At 44.5% G+C, this 18,460-nt stretch overlaps 2 protein-coding genes across 2 annotated transcripts in view; one reads left to right on the top strand and one right to left on the bottom strand.

Moving 5' to 3' along the window:
- LOC135216212 (fidgetin-like protein 1) overlaps positions 1 to 11,060 on the bottom strand; it is a 72,609-nt gene extending 61,549 nt beyond the window's left edge. The window contains exon 1 of the mRNA XM_064251347.1: positions 10,957 to 11,060. Within this exon, the coding sequence (XP_064107417.1) occupies positions 10,957 to 11,060 (104 nt within the window). The remainder of the gene's footprint in view (positions 1 to 10,956) is intronic.
- Positions 1 to 18,460, top strand: part of LOC135216549 (fidgetin-like protein 1) — a gene marked incomplete at its 5' end in the record, with an annotated part of 288,347 nt that overhangs the window by 205,241 nt on the left and 64,646 nt on the right. Inside the window, one exon of the mRNA XM_064251924.1 lies at positions 11,370 to 11,498. Within this exon, the coding sequence (XP_064107994.1) occupies positions 11,370 to 11,498 (129 nt within the window). The remainder of the gene's footprint in view (positions 1 to 11,369; positions 11,499 to 18,460) is intronic.

Raw genomic sequence — 18,460 nt, 5'->3', positions numbered from 1 at the left:
TCAGGAGAGCGTAGTGAGGCTGATGGTAGTGACGCACCCAGTACGCTGTCCGTCCGAGATCCACGAAGTCAGGAGCATTGGTCCTTCCCATGCGTTTCGCAAGAACTTCTCCGTGGCGCAGGTCCTGAAGGCAGGGGTCTGGGCCAACCAGACTACCTTCACCTCCTTCTACCTTCGGGATATTGCCCACAGGTCCTTGGATACCTTTTCCTTGGACCTGTGGTGGCTGCTCAACACATTGTGTAGCTAACCCAGACCCTCGCAGGCTGAACAGCATCGAGTCCTGGTGTGACTGTGGGAATGGATGTGCGAATGAGTGTGTGACTGGCTTCTCTTCCCATCTTTTTCTTCTCCTCTACCTGTGGGCAGAGGGTTACGGTCGTCACTATGCTGGATGAGGACGAGATGCAGGTGAGCTATATGACAGAGCCCCATCCTATCCCTTTCATTAGGGATGGGAGCAGTATATCCACCTCTTCCTCCTACAAAGGGGGGAAGTGGATGCCAACAAGAGACAAACCCATAACTTTATGTTGCCTCTTGCAAACAGGAACTTGTTCTTGCTTGCTGGTACGAAGAGATACGCTTGCCTCTCTCTTAGTACTCGGTCCAGAGGTCTGACCATTGATCCTGCAGTGCACACCCCGATCAATCGGACAGAGGCTTGGATCCCTCCCTCGCTCTTACGACCAGGGAGGCATTCCAAGGTTGGGCGAACACCAGTTTGTTCACAAAAGACTCAGATTCCTCCCACCAAGAAGTGTCTTCCTATTGTAAAAGGACCGAAAGGTTTGTATCCCGTGTCAGAACAAATGACAATTTGTCCAAAATTGCATTTTTCCTAACTATACAAACCTGAGGTCCTTTTACAATAGGAAGTTTACTAGCGGCAGCTGGATAGGTCGTAAGCTTTCGAACAAGGGGTTCGGTAGTTAACTGCTTGTCCGACAGTGCGCGCGCCGCGCGACTGGGAGGTGAAGAATCACTTTTGCTTTTGGCCCAAGCAAAAACTGCAGAGTGAGGGGTGGCATGAGGTGGGGCTATGTGTAAAAGGACCTCAGGTTTGTATAGTTAGGAAAAATGCAATTTTGGACAAATTGTCATTTTTATGCCATCTTCATTTATATATGATATTTACTTATAAGGATAGGAAGAGTGAATAAAAGATCAAGGGATGGAAAGATGAAATTAGAGGATAGTAGTAAGGAAAATTTTATGAACTGCAGTTACATGACGAAATATATCATATGCCACCTCCCCCTCGATAGGGGCGTAGTTCAATTCCTCTTTTGAAAGGTGCCTGCTGTCACACAGGGCTAACTTCTAACCTCCATTATAACAAGAGAGGTACATTATGACATATGCAAGAACAGTATTGTTGTAATGCAACAAAATCCATTCCAGCTTTACTCCAGTCAGTCGTAGCAATGGTTAACCTTCTCTTATCATAATAATGTAGACCCTCGGATATTAATCTACACAATTTATATTTAGCATATTCATATTTAGAAATAAAATTTTCATCCCAGTCGTACAGGTTTTTGCTGGTCCCCTTTTTCAATAATTGCTGAAATGGTGCCATGACAGGAGCTATTGCAATGAAGGGAGCCAACTGATTAACCAGCCCAACCAGCAAAAGAATATCAGATATGGTAGGCTGATCAGGTTTTGGGAACTTCTTTACAGCAACCAGCTTATCCTCCTAAGGCAAATATGTATCCCACCCAACATTATAGCCCACAAAATTCATGGCCCTCTGACAAAACTGGAATTTATTTGGGTTTAAAATTACACCATTTCTGGGCTCAGCTCGTGTCGCTGCGCGAAATATCCTTTAATCTATTATTTCTAGGGTAAATGTACTAACACATACCAGAGAATAAATAAAATAAAGAAAAAGGTCAGTATAACTGACTCGCTCACCCTCCAAGAGGGTGTCGGTATGAACACTAGGCGAGTGAGACCACTACCACGAGCCAAATACCAATAGAAATCTCCCACAACAAAAACCCTCCATGAGGAGAGCCGACCCACAGAGTGAGCAGCTCGTACTACTACTACTCCATCCCATGCTGCCGACTGCTGCGCCTCTGGTGGCCATCCTTTCAAGTTAGCGCACACGAGTCGGTTGTGATATTTTTCTCTCTGTGTTTTTTGTGCCCTTTCGTTGGATTTATCTATAATGGAGCGTGCAGCTATTGCAGCAGCTAAGTTAAGTACTCAGTAATTATGGTTAGTTGATTCTTTTCGGCCCTCAGTCAGTATTTGCCGTTTTTTAGGTATAAATACGTACTTGGGGTCGGAAGAATGGCAGCATGGTTCTGCCGCGTGGTGGGTTCGTTCTCGGTCTCCCATACCTAGAACATCCCCATATATATGTACGCTCTATTTTAATTATCCGTTTTACTTAGGGTACTGTCTACTCAGGTTTGCCATGCATGCATGTCTTTTACCTTATGTAGGCTTCTTCTTTCCAGACCCTAGTCCCGGCTCTTAGTATCGGCCTCTGACTAGCTTTGAGTGGTAGACTTTCCTTCGGGTGGGTTAGTCGTACACTCCTGGATTTTTTTCTCCTACGTTTATTGTTTTCTTTCTTTTTATTTTATTTATTTCATTCCTGTATTTTGTTATGGTTAGGTTAGTTAGGCGTCTGGCTTAGCTAGGTCCTGGCTCATCGAGCCTATGCTACCGCTCATCAGTTCGGTTGCTTCCTATAGCATCTCTCTGATCAGTCGGTTTTGGCCCAGTGGGTCTCCATGCTACCGCTTTTCAGTTCAGTTGCTTCCCGATAGCATCTCTCTGATAAGTTGGTTGGTCCTAGGCTTAGTTGTCTTATGTTAGTCTTACCGTCTCGTGGTCACTACGCGATCACGAGACAGCCAGACGCCTGCCCAGTCCCCCCCCCCCCTCCTCTCGCTCTTCCATTGAGTCGGGGGAGGGTGGGTCGGTCTGCCCGCGCTCGCTCCACATACCCGAGCATGCCTCCCTCTCCCCCCCTCAGGCGGAGGGGCCAGAGAGACGGGACAGACCCAGACTGGACGCGATCTCTCCGGCTCATCGGTCCGGCCCGGTGGTAACGTGGTGGAGGGTACTGGCCTTTCCCCCCATCCGTTGCTTCCTGGTCGCTCCGGTTCGCTCGAGCCTGTATGTCTCCTCGCTCTTCCCGACCTTACTTGGACTCCTTTCCTGATCGGAGTCCTAGCATCCAGCGGGAAGTTGTTAGTCCATCCAGTAGAATGGACCGGAACTACAGTAGGTCCCTACTAACCTTACCGTACCGCTGAGTTACTACACTCCGCCACGCACTGGACTCGTTCCGGTTCGTTTGAGTTTTAGGTTTAAGTGTTATTAGATTAACTATAAGTTTATCTTAAGTACCTTAAACCTTCCCCCCCCCTTTTTTACATGTCTTACCGGAAATCTCCGGGATTATAGCCTATTCAGGCAATGCAGGGGGGGGTTATGCCCAAATTTTTTCCGAGCTCCGGCATGCAACGGAGTTCTTCTGTCCTTTAGCCTGTAAGTGTTATTCTTTAAGATACTCATGTGTCTTCCCACTTACAGGCCACCAACTGTGAGCATCCGGGATGCGCGCACACTTCAGGACCCCATGTGGACACGAATTTGCCGTCCCATGCTCCATGCGCGACTCTGCACGGGGACATCCAGGTCTGGTACCATGAGACGTGTACCATATGTTACGATCTGGTGAGCCAGCTGTTAACAGGAGTGAGTATTCCATCTCCGGTAGCTGCTCCGCTTCTGTTTTAGTGCTTAAGTTTTCATCATCCACTTTAACTTAAGGCATCTAAGTTTAAGTTATATTTTAAGTTTAGTTTTAAGTGATTCTTAAATCTAATCGTCGCCCGCTCTTCCAGGCGCCGGCAGTGAAAGATACCGCTGCTGGCAACCCTGCGGGCCTGGTCGGTGGTTTTTGGGAAAACGCCGCCAAGGTATGACCCTACATCTTGGAGAAGCGGTTGGCGCTGTTAATCTTCCCCGGAGGCAAGGCGACAGGATACGTCGACCCAGTAGAGGCGGCCCCTACTATCGCCTTCATCCAACAACAGCTGGCTGCCTCATTAACCGACCAAGACCAGGATATCTCCACGGAAGTCGCGACTTTAGATATTAATGTGGAACCTATGGTAGGTGTAGACGACCTGTTGGTCGAGGTAGGTATGGTGGACACCCAAGGGTCACCCTTGGGTGTGACTGTTTCTTCTACTCCTGCAACCTCTCCATCCTTCCAAGGCTTTACAGGCGATGAATTATATACTCCTCCTGACGCTTCGGTTAGACCTAAGTCAAGGGTCAAGCAGTGAAATCCTTGACTAAGACGTCGTCGTCTTCTAAGAAAAGTCTACTTCGGCGTCTTCCTCCTCACGTAAGTCTCCGGCTGGCATCCCGGAGCAGACAGGTCTAAAGCTTCTGGCTCCGGCTCTAAGTCCTCCGAGGAGTAAATCCTCTAGAGAGAGATCTCGCACACCCGGCAGAGTCACCAGTTCCGCTACCCTTAGTTCCGGTTCAGAGCCACCCCTCCACCTCCGCAGCAGCTCCGGCTTGGACTCCAATGCTGGTCTGTTGCAACAGGTGGGCGACCTGGTTGGGTCCGTTAAAGAGTAGCATGGAACAGATGATCTCTCGTCTGTCGGATAGGATTACTTCCCAGGGACTCCATTATAGCCGGACTGAAAGAAGCCCCTCTAGCCTCTCCTTCACTTTCCAATACGAGTGGAAATCAGCTTCTCCGTATGACTCACTACCTCCGTTCTCGATGAACAATCCATGAGAGTAGCATCATACTCCCCCTTCCAAGACGGTCTCATCTCCATACCGGAATTCGGAACTCGAAGGATAGAGGACTTCGAGTTCTTTCCGGAAGACCTCCAGCCTCGTTCATAGGCTACGCAAGGCTTACAGCTTCAGCCATGGTTCGGGATGATAGGGTACCAAAGGAGACAGTCCTCTATTCACGAGACCAGGCTCAGAGAGAAATGGCTCAGATGTTTAGAGGACATGGATTGTTCTAATACCAGGATACAACCTTTCAAGAGTCCCTTTACCATTTTCACAATGGAGGAGAGTACCCCGCTCCCGTTCCTCACAAAGATCGTAGGTCTAACATCCCAGCGCCCAAAAGGGGAACCCATGCCTCAATTAAAGGAAGAGATCCCACATCTCCGTTGCTCCCTCAGCCGGAGAATTGTGTAGGACTTGCCAAACACCTTCTCAGCTGGCAAACTCAAACCGGACTGTGCTATGGAGCAGTTTGGTGAAAAGCTACCCAGGCTTCCAGATAGCCCTATTCAGGCTGAATTTGACGCGAAATCGCGATTAGCCAGATCGATTACTCTATGCTATGTCCGAGGTAGCAACCATAGCTTATGGCTCAGAACCGCTTTTTAAGCTCATGACCAAAGCCCTGACTCAAACGGTACAGTCGGATATGTTTGAGTTTGCCACTGCTAGAACGAATTGTTGGAAGCATGTCCTGCAAGAGGCAACCATTCGACATGAGCCGATAGGTTACTCTCGTCTAACATCTGGGGACAGATCTCTTCCCAGAACTATGGTGAAGGAAGTACAATCAGAGGCTACGAGGCTAAACCAGAGCCTTAAGGATCGTTGGGGCCTACGGCTAAGAGGAGACAAGACTTAACACCTAAAGGTAAGGGACAGAGGAAACCTAGGCGTTTCCATCCTTACCAGAAAAAGCAGCCACGCTTTCCTCAGCAAGTTCCAACGTGCCCTTAGTGCAAACTGCCCAGCCTTCCACCTCTAAGGCTCAATCACAGCCATTTATTTTGTGATATCCCCTCCCCCAGCCTCAGCCCTCCACCTCTTACGCCATCTCCCCAGCTTACAAATCAAGCCTTCGAGAGTCAAGCTTCGCAGAAGTATGACCGCTCGGGTAAAGGGAGGCAGAAGGTAAGCGTTCCTTTCGTGGGAGAGGATCGGGAGGCCCCTTTAACAGGGGAAAGCACTTCAGAGGAGGCCGAGGCGGTTACCAGAACCAATGAAGAACTTCAGGTAGGAGGGAGGCTGTTTCACTTTCGCCACCGGTGGAACTTCAGCGAATGGGCTCAGAGCATAGTGTCAAAAGGCCTGGGTTGGAGCTGGTTGACGAACCCACCTCCATCCAGACCTTTCCGTCAACTTCCTTCCAAGGAATTGACAGAGTACGCAGACGACCTCCTTCAGAAAGGAGCTATAGCGAGAGTCAAGAGATTAAAATTTCAAGGTTGCTTGTTCAGCGTGCCAAGAAAGGCTCACAAAAAGAAGGTAATCTTAGACTTGTCCCGCTTAACTTAGCCATCCGCTGCGACAAGTTCAAGATGCTCACGATCTCACAGGTGCGGACCTTACTTCCCGTGGGGCGTCACCACCTCTATCGATCTTACAGACGCCTACTATCATATCCCTATTGCAAGACACTTCCGTCCATATCTGGGTTCAAGATAGGAGACCAGACATTCTCCTTCAAGGTAGTCCCCTTCGGACTCAACGTGGCACCCAGGGTGTTCACGAAACTAGCGGAAGTGTAGTACAACAACTCAGATCGCAAGGGATTATGGTAGTAGCGTATCTCGACGACTTGGTTGATCTGGGCTTCAACAGTCGAGGAATGCACAGAGCTACACTGAAAGTGATTCAGTTCCTGGAATATCTAGGCTTCAAGATAAACAGGACCAAGTCAAGACTCACTCCAGAGTCAGACTTTCAGTGGGCTGGGCATTCATGGAATCTATCCTCCCATACTCTGTCGATTCCATCAACCAAAAGGAAAGAAATAGCGAAGTCAGTCAAGCAATTTCTAAGTCACAACTGGCGTCAAGGAGAGCTCAGGAGAGGATCCTGGTTCTCTCCAGTTTGCATCAGTGACGAACGTCTTAATGAAAGCCAAACTGAAAGACCTAACCAGAATCTGGCGCTCACGAGCAAATGTCAGGTCCAGGGACAAACTATCCTCAGTCCCTCTGATTCTAAAGAATCGACTTCGGCCGTGGGCGAAAGTCAAGAATTTGTCAGTATCAGTACCCTTCAGTTCCCTCCACCAGGGATTACCATCCACAGACGCGTCCTTAAGCGGTTGGGGAGGGTATTCCCACGTCCAAAAGGTTCAAGGAACTTGGTCACCTCAGTTCAGTCAGTTCCATATAAACGTACTGGAGGCAATGGCAGTGTTTCTTGACTCTAAAAAGGTTTCTTGCGCCCACCAAAGTACTCCCCACATAAAGCTAGTTCTGGACAGCGCAGTGGTAGTGCATTGTATAAACAGAGGAGGCTCCAAGTCACGTCATCTAAATCATGTGATGGTAGCCATCTTCTCCCTGGCAGACAAGTTCAGTTGGCATCTCTCCTCCACTCACATAGCTGGAGTGAGAAACGTCATAGCAGACGCATTATCCCGATCAGTACCCCTAGAATCGGAATGGTCACTGGACAACAGTTCGTTCCAATCCAATGGATCCTTCAAAGAGTACCCAGGGCTACAGGTGGATCTCTTCGCGTCCCAAGCGAATCACAAACTCCCCTGTTATGTAGCCCCCAACCTGGACCCTCTGGCTTATGCCACGGACGCCCTGGCTCTAGACTGGAACAACTGGAAGAAGATTTATGTCTTCCCCCAGTGAATCTCCTTATGAAAGTTTTAAACAAACTCAGGCACGTTCAAGGGTTCAAGTGGTCTAGTAGCCCCAGACTGGCCGAAGAGCAATTGGTATCCCCTAATTCTGGAGCTGGGCCTTCGTCCTCTTCGGATCCCCAATCCCAGGCTCTCCCAGTCAGTACAAACGAAGACTGTGTTCGCTTCCTCAGGGATTCTCAAAACCCTAACTTTATGGATTTCATGAAGTTTGCGGCAAAAAGGAGATGCGAATATTGACCCTCAGAATATTCTCTTCCTGGAATCCGATAAAAGAGATTCAACTTTGAGACAGTATGATGCTGCTGTCAAAAAGTTAGCAATCTTCCTGAGAGAATCTGATATTAGAATCATGACAGTTAATTCAGCTATATCCTTTTTCAGATCCTTATTTGAAAAAGGTTTAGCAGCTAGCACGATTACACAAACAAGTCAGCCTTGAAAAAGATATTTCAATTTGGGTTCAACATAGACTTGACGGATTCCTACTTCTCGTCTATTCCTAAGGCATGTGCTAGACTTAGACCTTCTGTAAGGCCTACGTCAGTTTCATGGTTCTTAAACGATGTTCTAAACTGGCTTCAGAAACCGATAATGACACATGCTCATTTATAATGCTCTTAAGGAAAACACTGTTTTTATTAAGCTTAGCTTCAAGGAGCAAGAATTTCAGAACTGTCGGCTTTGTCCGATAGATCCGGATCATATTCAATTCCTTCCCACAGGGAGGTACTACTTTCTCCGGAACGTAGACTTGTTTTTAGCAAAGAATGAAGACCCTTTGATGAGGTGGGAACCTTGGAAGGTACTACCCTTCCACAAGACGTATCTCTTTGCCCAGTTACAACTTTACGAGCCTTTCTGTCCAGGACCACTCCTCATCCTCATCGGGTCCCCTCTTTAAGAGGGAAAAAGGTGGAACTTTATCCATTAAGGCATCAGGCAACAAATCCTGTACTTTATTAAGCAAGCCAATCCTGACTCTTTCCCGAAAGTACATGATGTCAGGGCAGTAGCCACCTCAATTAATTATTTCCAACACATGAACTTCGATGAGTTGAAAAAGTATACCGGAATGGAAATCGCCGACAGTGTTCAAAAAACGCCATTACCTTAAGTCCTTGGAAGCTCTGAAATTTTCAGCAGTAGCAGCGGGAAACATAGTTTCCCTGATTCTAGTTAAATTGTAGTAGAAGATTCAGTCCTCCTTTCTACCTGCTTCACCCAACAGTTCGTCTATTCCTACCGTGTTCATTTACATTCACCTGGTGTCTTAGCTGCTTATATGATGATGTAGTGTGTGCCCCCTATTTTTTGACTAAGGACACTCACAGATGATTATGGATTTTGATCTCATGGATGTTACCCCCTTATTTTTATGCTAGGGGATACATCTCATTTATAATGGTTTATGGGGTTTTGTATATTAAGTCATATGCATTCCTTATATATTATCCTTGTGGCTTAATTTGTTCATTTGATTATTTTAATTGCTATTATATTTTGATACATGCCTTTACACAGATACCATTTTGTTACATGTAAGCCAATTTACCTCTTGTACATATGTAATTACCTTATGATAAGAAACATGTTTAGAATTAAGGGTAATTTAAGCATATTTCTATTTTGTATCACTGTGTATTTGTATCTTTTTAGCAATTATATACTTTTTTATTTGAGACCTATTCTGATTTATTTTATTACTTTTGTTTACAATCTTGTGCTATTTCTCTGTACGATTTCGCGCAGCGACACGAGCTGAGCCCAGAAAAGGGATTTTGACGTAAGGAAAAATCTATTTCTGGGCGATTGGCTCGTGTCGCCCAGCGAAATCCCGCCCTACCCATCCCATCGCCCGCAAGATTGTCTGCTACTTCCAGGATGGCCCACCAGATGGCGCAGCAGTCCGGCCAAGCATGGGATGGAGTAGTAGTAGTACGAGCTGCTCACTCTGTGGGTCGGCTCTCCTCATGGAGGGTTTTTGTTGTGGGAGATTTCTATTGGTATTTGGCTCGTGGTAGTGGTCTCACTCGCCTAGTGTTCATACCGACACCCTCTTGGAGGGTGAGCGAGTCAGTTATACTGACCTTTTTCTTTATTTTATTTATTCTCTGGTATGTGTTAGTACATTTACCCTAGAAATAATAGATTAAAGGATATTTCGCTGGCGACACGAGCCAATCGCCCAGAAATAGATTTTTCCTTACGTCAAAATCCCTTTTCTCTCACATGCCAACAACAAATCAAAAGTATGCAAAAAAGCTAATATGCTAGAATCATGCAATAATATATCATCAATACATTTACATAATCAAATCTTTTGGTGTATGCCTCTGAGGCAGCACAGTGCCCCATAGGTGTGCGACAATACTGATACCTCCCCAAGGGGTTATGAAAGTCGTAAGCTTTTAACTTTCTTCGTCCAAGACTACTTGATGGAATCCCCAGTGTGTATCAACTGTAGTCTTAAAAGTATGCACCGGGACACTTGACACCATATCAAGTGGTGCAAATGTGTGATGCATTTCCCTTTTAGAGTAAGCATTAAGTTTTTTAAAATCTCCAGTGCTCCTCGGGGTGCTATTCTTTTTGCCTATCACTACCATGCAGCACACCACTCAGTTACCTTCCCAGTAGGCACAGGTTGCAAGATACCTGCTAGTACATCCTCGTCTTTCTGCTTTTTAACCCGTCTCCCAATGTTTAGGGATAGTAATTGATGCATGGTAAGCATGTGGCTCAGCACCTGGCAACAGATGTATGTGGTGTGGTTTGCCGCTCATTATGGGAAAGGGTTTTCTATTTACATTAAATGTTGTGCCTGAGTAACATTCTAGTAGCCATTGTGTAAATAGGGGAATGTTATCCTCTGGGAGGGTGTATGGCAGCTCATTGGGTCTTAAAAATGAGGTTGAGAAGACTTCTAAAAATAGATTGGTTGGAAGGGGGGGGGGGTGAAAGAAGAGAGAAATAGTACTACTATGTAATTTACACATTCTCCTGTATTTTTACCAACGATTTATTTCTTTTTTTAAAGGTAATATAGCTAACTTTTAAATTAAAGTACAGTAACATTTAATTTAATGTAAAAGTTAGCTTAATACTTAAGGTCATATTTAGGGTTCTAACTAGAAATAAGCATTTACTAGTGTTTTTAGACACCGTGCCAAACTTACATAAAAAGTCACCTTACGCGAGGGGTCTGGAACCTAACCTCATGTGTTTGGGGTATGACTGCCCTTGCCTTTATTTTCTTTCACTTTCTTCTTAGTTATCGGTCTCTGTATACATAGATATGCACATACCTGAAACAGTTTCCAGGTGTGATTTGAAACAGCTTCATGGTATGATTGGTAATATTCTCAACTATCAAGCAAGAGAACCATGGTTTGAATCTTTTGACAGACATACTACATTATGGAGCTGGTAGTTAGCTGACTAACTACCACCTTGAAGTGAAGGCTGTAACCTCATCCCAAAACACTGAGAATCATGAGGATAAAGTCCTCTGGAGCAACGTCATGTGAAAGGGAAAAGGCACATGGTGAAAACATATTACATACTTTTAAATTGTATGCAAGTACTATAGTCATTTATATACACCACCCTTTTTCCTATCTGATTTTTGTATAATTCAATATATGTAGAACTTGAGCAAGGAGCCCATACTTTCACGTAATGAACCACAGAAGCTTTCACACTATTTATTAAACTGTAGGATGGAGCCACATCAGGAAATGAAGAAAGATTGCTTCTTGTTGGTGCAACTAATCGTCCCCAGGAACTAGATGAAGCTGCTCGAAGACGACTTGTCAAAAGACTTTATATTCCACTTCCAGAGGAAATGGTAAGCATTATTTATTGTTTTTTAAGCTTGAAACAAGATGTCAATATATTACAGAATTTTATATTTACCAGACTTCACTGAATTTTACTGTACTCGGAGCACTTATTACCTTTTTCAGTTTTCAGATGAATGACCTTTGATCTAGATGATAACGAGGGGGATCATCATATTGGCCAATAATCTATATCTCATGATTTTCTCCTCAGGGTTGAATCAAATACAGCAGGTTTCTACCTTTTACCTACTCATTTTTTCTCCTCTGTTCAGATTGATCACTTGACAAGAAATAAGACATTTTCTTAGTTATCCAGATAGTACTATCTTTTCATATTTATACATTTTTTGTGTGTGCCCAGATCATTACCTGCAAGTTTGGATGGCCAGTCCACAAGAGCTTTGAATTGTGATACCTTTGCGCTTCATATCAAATAAAGGAGTTTTTTTTTTTTTTTTTATCAGATGCCAGATTTTTGTTGATTCATGGTCCCATGGGCAGTAAAATTTTGCCTGTAGGGATGGGAGAGCAGTAAATGGCTTTTTATTTTACTCCATTCACCTTTACCATCCCCCTGTAGGGAGCTAGTGCCATCAGTGCACCTCATGTGTGCACTATACTATAGGCATGCCTTCAGGCCCTAGCTGCAACCCCTTTTTTCTCTTTTATATTTTTTTCCATCTTTCCACCCTCTCCTAACAATTGATTCATAGTGCAGCTGCTAGGTTTTCTTCCTTTTATACCTCTCAGACCTTTTACTGTCAATTTCCGTTTCAGTGCTAAATGACCTCGTAGGTCCCAGTTCTTGGCCTTTGGCCTGAATTCTATATTCAGTTGAGTTCTCCTTCACCAATTTCATTTCCTTGTGTAGCATTTCATCCACATTTTGGTCCCCTTGTAAGGAGAAATTTCCACAATCATTTTTTCCCCCCACTATCTCCAACTTTTAAGGGGATGAGGGTCTTGTTGGAGAAGTTTGAGGTCATTAAGAAGAGGTCTTATCTTCACTTTCCTGTGAAAGGTCTGCTGAGATGTATAGATATATGTATTTTTTGTCTCTGCTGTCAAAATAGAAAATGTTTACTGTCTTCCTCCAAAGAGAAACTGCTGACTATCCTATTGAAGTCGTTTGGGTGTGGGAAATGCTTAAGAAGGAGCTCATGAAGATTTTAGTTGTCCTCCTTGCCCCAGATGGGCCACTGTGACTGCCCTGAATATTCTCTTTAGGTAAAACTCTCCAATCTGATCATAGCCCTATAAAGTCTGCGAATCATGAGTCTCCCATCTGCAGACATAACTAAATTGGAGCACTTCCAGGAATATATATTATTTCTTTTATAGGACCATGTTGAATTTGGGCCAAAAATTCAATACAGTAGTACCTCAGATTTTGAGCTTAATCTGTCCAGAAGGCTGTTCGAAGTATGATTTGTTCGAAATATGAAACAAATATTCCCATGAGGAATAAAGGGAATCAGGATAATTCGTTCCAGCCAACCCAAAAAGTCCCCCTTTTCATATTTTTCCTGTTATTAATGTGTTCAAAATTACAAATTTTAGAATCAATTTGTATTTTTCATAGCTAACAAACCTGAGGTCTTAACAATAGGATATTTCCAAGCGCAGTTGGTAAACCGGTTAATACAATCGGAGATTGTAAGCAAGAAATCTGTGAGATCTGGCAACGCCTGTGCATATGAGGGGAGATCTGGTTGAAGTTCTCGTCTAACCCAGTGATACCCAGTCTTTTCCCAACCCAGGAATAACAAAAAAATTATAGAGAGGCAGCTAGAGGTGGGCAATATGTGTTAAGACCTAAGGTTTGTTAGCTATGCAAAATACAAATTGATTATAAGATTTGTCATTTGTTCATATGCGGAACAAACCTTTGGTCTTAACGATAGGATAGCCTTATACTTGGAGGGAGGTATAGACATCCTAAACTGGGTGGGAGTTAACCCACCTGACCACCCCCTAGAACAAGAGGGGTTCTAAAGAAGGTAGACAAATGCTCATGAAAATGTACATAAACCAATATCTACAACTTAGTCATCTGGGTTACAATACAGTGATATATGAGCAGATTCATTGTATTTAAGGGAGTAAAGAAAATTCTGACTTCAATAACAAACCATATGATCACAGAAGTCTGTCATTACTCCAGACCTTCCTGTGCCAGAAGGTGGAGTATATGCTACTGAATAGAGGGTTTGATATTCGTAATACATTCAACGAACAGAATATCGGTATGGCTACCGAACTCACCTGTATCAGACCAGTCCAGCATGTAAAGCGTCTATTCCTCAACCTGCCCAAAGGAAGAAGAACGGAAATAAGAGAAAGAAAGAGACCAGCCCACTCACTCATTCTCTCTTTCACACAATCACCACAGGTAAGATACGAACTGTCCGGTCAAGGACAAGGATGAGTTAAACCACTTGTTGGGCAGCCACCAAAGGACCTAGGGAAAGCATGTCCATAGACCTGTGGGCAACATCTCTCAAATACAAGGAGGTGAACATTAAATGTAACCAAGTCCCAGCGTTCAAAACTCTACAAACAGCAAAATTTTTCTTGGAAGCCAGAGAGGAACTTATACCTCTAACATTATGTGCTCTTGCCTGCACAGACTCAGTGACAGAATCATCAAGAGAAGAATAAACCAGCTTGATTACCTCACGCATCCAGAAAGAAATGGTATTCTTGGAAACATCTTTCTTTGCTCGTCCCATACTAACAAAAAGCCTACAACACCCCAGCCTGAGGCGTCGAGTCCTTTTGAGATAGCAACGTAAGATTCTCACAAGAGCTCTTGTGGGTCATTATCTACAAAGTCATTCAAAGATGGTATGGGAAAGGAGGCAAATCTGTCATGTACTGAGGGATTCTGGGTCTTGGCCATTAATTCCAGGACAAATTCGAAGGTCACCGACCCCCAACCCCCGGGGTATGTTTCACATCATAACTAAGGCCATGAAGCTCTCCTACCCTCTTAGAGGAAGCCAAAGCTAAAAGGAAAACTGTCTTCAGTGTCAAGTTTCTGTCCAAGGAACGTCATAAGGGTTCGTAAGGAGCTGTAGTGAAACTCTTTTAAGGACAAGTGAAACATACCATGTGGGAGGTTTAAGTTCCCTTGGAGAACAGGTCTGCTCGAAACCTTCGAACAATAAAGAGATCTCCCAGGATGAGGAGATATCTACACCTCTCAGGCGTAACACCAAGGATAAAGCTGCTCTGTAGCCTCTGATAGCAGAAATAGCAAGACCTTTCTCATCTCTGAGAAATACCAAAAAATCTGCTATGCGCTGAATAGAGGTTTGTTCCGATACATATACAAACCCTCGGTCCTTTAACAATAGGAAGGTACTTAGCGGCAGCTAAATCGGTCGTAAGCTTCGAACAGGGGGTTCGGTAGTTAACTACTTGTCCGGCAGTTGGCGGTCAGCTCGACTGCGAGGAGAGGAGTGTGATGGTAATTGCTTCCTAGCAAAGAAAGATAAAGGAAAGGAGAACGCATTTTCGAGAAGTTCGGCAGCAAGAAGGCGCTAGCGTAATGTGTTGGAGGTGCCTGTTATCATGATGGTTCTAGAATCGGCAGGAGTGTTGTGGATCTCGTCGGGACATGAGAAACGCCGCGATTTCTGATGCAATACCTTGTCTAGATTCATCTAAGAAGTTCTAGAAATCCCTGGAGTCGGTGACGTTCCCCGTAGGCTCCGCCCCCAGGATGCCGTATAAATACGACGGAGGAAGTAGGAGCAAGCAGTGATCGTGAGAGGAAGAGATCGTAAAAGAGAGAGATCACCAGTTAGTAAGAGCCACAGATCAGATTATCAGTGAGAAATCAGCAGCAGCAGAGATCTTCCGTGAGATACGAGAAAAAGGAACCGACGAAGTATCAATCAAAAGAAGAGTTGTTCGAGAGTTGGTGGGATATTGGTCTAGTCGTCTTCAGGAGTGGACGGCCGTGTTATCTCGACGTCGAGCAGACTTCAGAGAAGAAAAGGTCCTGTTACAGGTGTTGGGGAATTCGTGCCTTACAAGAAGATTAGTTTCTGCAATACGGAGTCAAGAGGACGTCCGCAATCGCCGATCTACTTTTATGAAGCCACCTCTCGAAGTGCCAAACTGTTTAGCAAGTATTCTTATTACCTCACTGTTTCCCCCCAGTTCATGCAGTGTAAGATTCTGTCTTTTTATGTAAATAGGAGATACCATTCTGCATTTACCTTTGTTAGTAAGCTTGTAAATAAACCTTTGTTGTGTTAGTGTTTCTTTCTATATTCGTATCCCCAGTTTCAACTGTTTGTGTTGATATATTTTTTTTTATTATTTCATATCGAACCTGAAGCGGACCTCTCAGAGGCCGTAACATTGTGTCGACCTTTAACCAGGATATTTCGACACCGTAACATTGTCTCTGAGATCTCAGAGTCCGTAACATTTGTGACGACCTTGCCTAGGCTATCAACACTTTAACAGTTTGAAACAGGGAAAATATAGAAAGAATCAGAATGAGTGAGATGGTGAAAGAGTTTATTGAATTAGGTAAGCTCCTAGGTCTAGAGGGGAATGATCTCCGTGAGTATGTTGAGAAGAAAGAAAGAGAAAAGTATGAGAGAGATGAGAGAGCGGCTGAGAGAGAGGAAAGAGCGGCTGAGAGAGAGGAAAGAGCAGCTGAGAGGGAAATGCAGCAAGAGAAAGAGAGAGAAGCGATGAAAATGCAGCAAGAGAGAGAAATAATGAAAAAGCAGCAGGAAGAAAGAGAAAGGGTGCGCATGCATGAGCAGGAAGAGAGAGAGAAAGAGCGTATGCATGAGTTGGAAATTGCTCGGTTAAGGGAAAGTACTCGTAACAGTCAGTCAGGCGAGAACGAAAACGAAGCTGATACGTTAGGCATGAGTGCAGTGCTAAAATTAGTACCAAAGTTTGATGAGGAAGATGTTACGACATATTTCATGTGTTTTGAGAAGTTAATGGAACGAGTAGGTTCTCCTAAAGAAATGTGGACTTTATATTTGCAGTCAGTTTTGAGTGGTAGGGCACTTACTGTGTATAGTTGCATGTCTAAGGAGGAATGTGATAATTATGATATTGTGAAAGAAATTGTTCTTAGCGCGTATAGGCTAGTACCGGAGGCATACCGTAAGAAATTTAGAAATTTGAGAAAGGATGAAAATATTACGTATGTAGAATACGGTAAGAAGTTAGATAGGCTGTTGTTTGATTGGTTAACTTCTGCTAAGGTTGAGGATTTTGACGGTTTGAAGAACTTAGTGTTGTTAGAAAACTTTAAAGATAACGTATCCCCTGAGATTAAACTTTATATAGAGGATAGGCGAGAAGTATCTTTTGCAGGAGCAACTAGGCTAGCTGACGAATATAGTCTAACTCATAATTTGAGTGTTAGTAAGAAACGAAATGATCCTTCGTCTGGTAGAGTACAAAGCAGTAAAGGTTTCAGTCCTAGTAATAGCAATGCGAGTAGAAGTGACTATTCCTGTTATACATGCGGAAAACCTGGTCATACGTCTAAGGTTTGTAAGAGTAGAATGGCATCTAGTGGCTCAGAATTAACTTGTTTCCGATGTAATGGGAAAGGGCATTTAGCGAGAAATTGTGCAGCAGAAAGGAAGGACGGTAAGAAACCAGTATCGCTAGTTAACCTTTCGTCAAATAGGGATGATGTGATGAGAGAAACTAGGAAAGTTTTTGGTGAATTTCTGTCGGAAGGCGTAGTTTCCTTTCTTGGAGGAGTAGATTCGAGAGAAGTGGTCTTGCTTCGAGACACAGGGACCGCTGTATCACTGATAAGAAGTGAGTGTGTGCCGAACAGGGCAGAAATCAATGTGGAAGAGAAAGTTATGTTAGGTGGATTTCCTAACACTTGTGTTCCTTGTCCTTTGTTGAAGTTGAATTTAGAAAAGTCAGGTAGTGTCAGAGAAGTAAACTTGCAGTTGTGGACAGTTTGCCCGTTGAAGGCGTTGACATTATTGTTGGTAATGACTTAGCTTTATCCAAGAATGTGAATCCTGTTGTGAGGAATATTCCAGTGCCTGAAATGGTAGTAACTAGGTCGGGTTTAGATACAGACGTAGACTACGGTGATAATAAGTTAGTGGATTCGAACGTGAGTAAGTTCATGGATTCGAACGAGTGTAAGTTCGTGGATTCGAACGAGTGTGAGTTCGTGGATTCGAACGAGTGTGAGTTCGTGGATTCGAACGAGTGTGATAGAGGTAGCGAGGTTGATCTTAGCATGAGCGTGGCTGAGAGACCGGACTCTATCGAAGTTGACAGTGAAAGCCAAGGGGAAGGCGTAGCTGTCGGGAGTAACGTAGTAAATGTACCTGTATGTAGTCCTAGTTATGGTGATGGATTAGGCTCTAACATTTTGGATAGGGATGAGCTAATCAAGTTGCAGAGAGAGGATGAGACACTAACCCAAATTTTTTAATGTGAGCTGGATGATTATGATCTCGATGATGTGTGTTAGGAAACTTTTTGTTTAAAGGACGAAGTTTTGTGTCATGTTCGACCGGAGTCAGGTAGTAAAGAGGAAGTCACAGAACAATTAGTAGTTCCTAGGAAGCTTCGGGAACTAGTTTTGAAGTTAGCACATGATGAGCAAGGACATTTAGGAGTAAATAAAGCTACCCCACTAACTTACCCGACTTTTCCTTCCTCGGACTTGCTGGCCACGGGGGACGATCTCGGACGAGCCTGGTACTCGCTGGGGCTGCAAGGGACACCGACGGTCCAGGGACTGCTGAGTCACCTGACGAGAGGGGCCATGCCGGTAACGCATGGGCCGACCACCACGACTACCACGATGGTGTCCACGCTGGGCTACGCTGCGCCGCCACACCTGGTATACACTCAACACATAGCCATGGTGACCCCGACAGCCGCTGTGCAGGCAACGCTGCCGAAGGTTTCGATGCCCGCTGTGACGCCGCCACCTGGG

The sequence above is a fragment of the Macrobrachium nipponense genome, chromosome 6, assembly GCF_015104395.2.
Source record: "Macrobrachium nipponense isolate FS-2020 chromosome 6, ASM1510439v2, whole genome shotgun sequence".
Classification (NCBI taxonomy): domain Eukaryota; kingdom Metazoa; phylum Arthropoda; class Malacostraca; order Decapoda; family Palaemonidae; genus Macrobrachium; species Macrobrachium nipponense.
The sequence above is the reverse complement of the archived record's forward strand: the minus strand, read 5'-3'. Positions and strand labels throughout refer to the sequence as shown.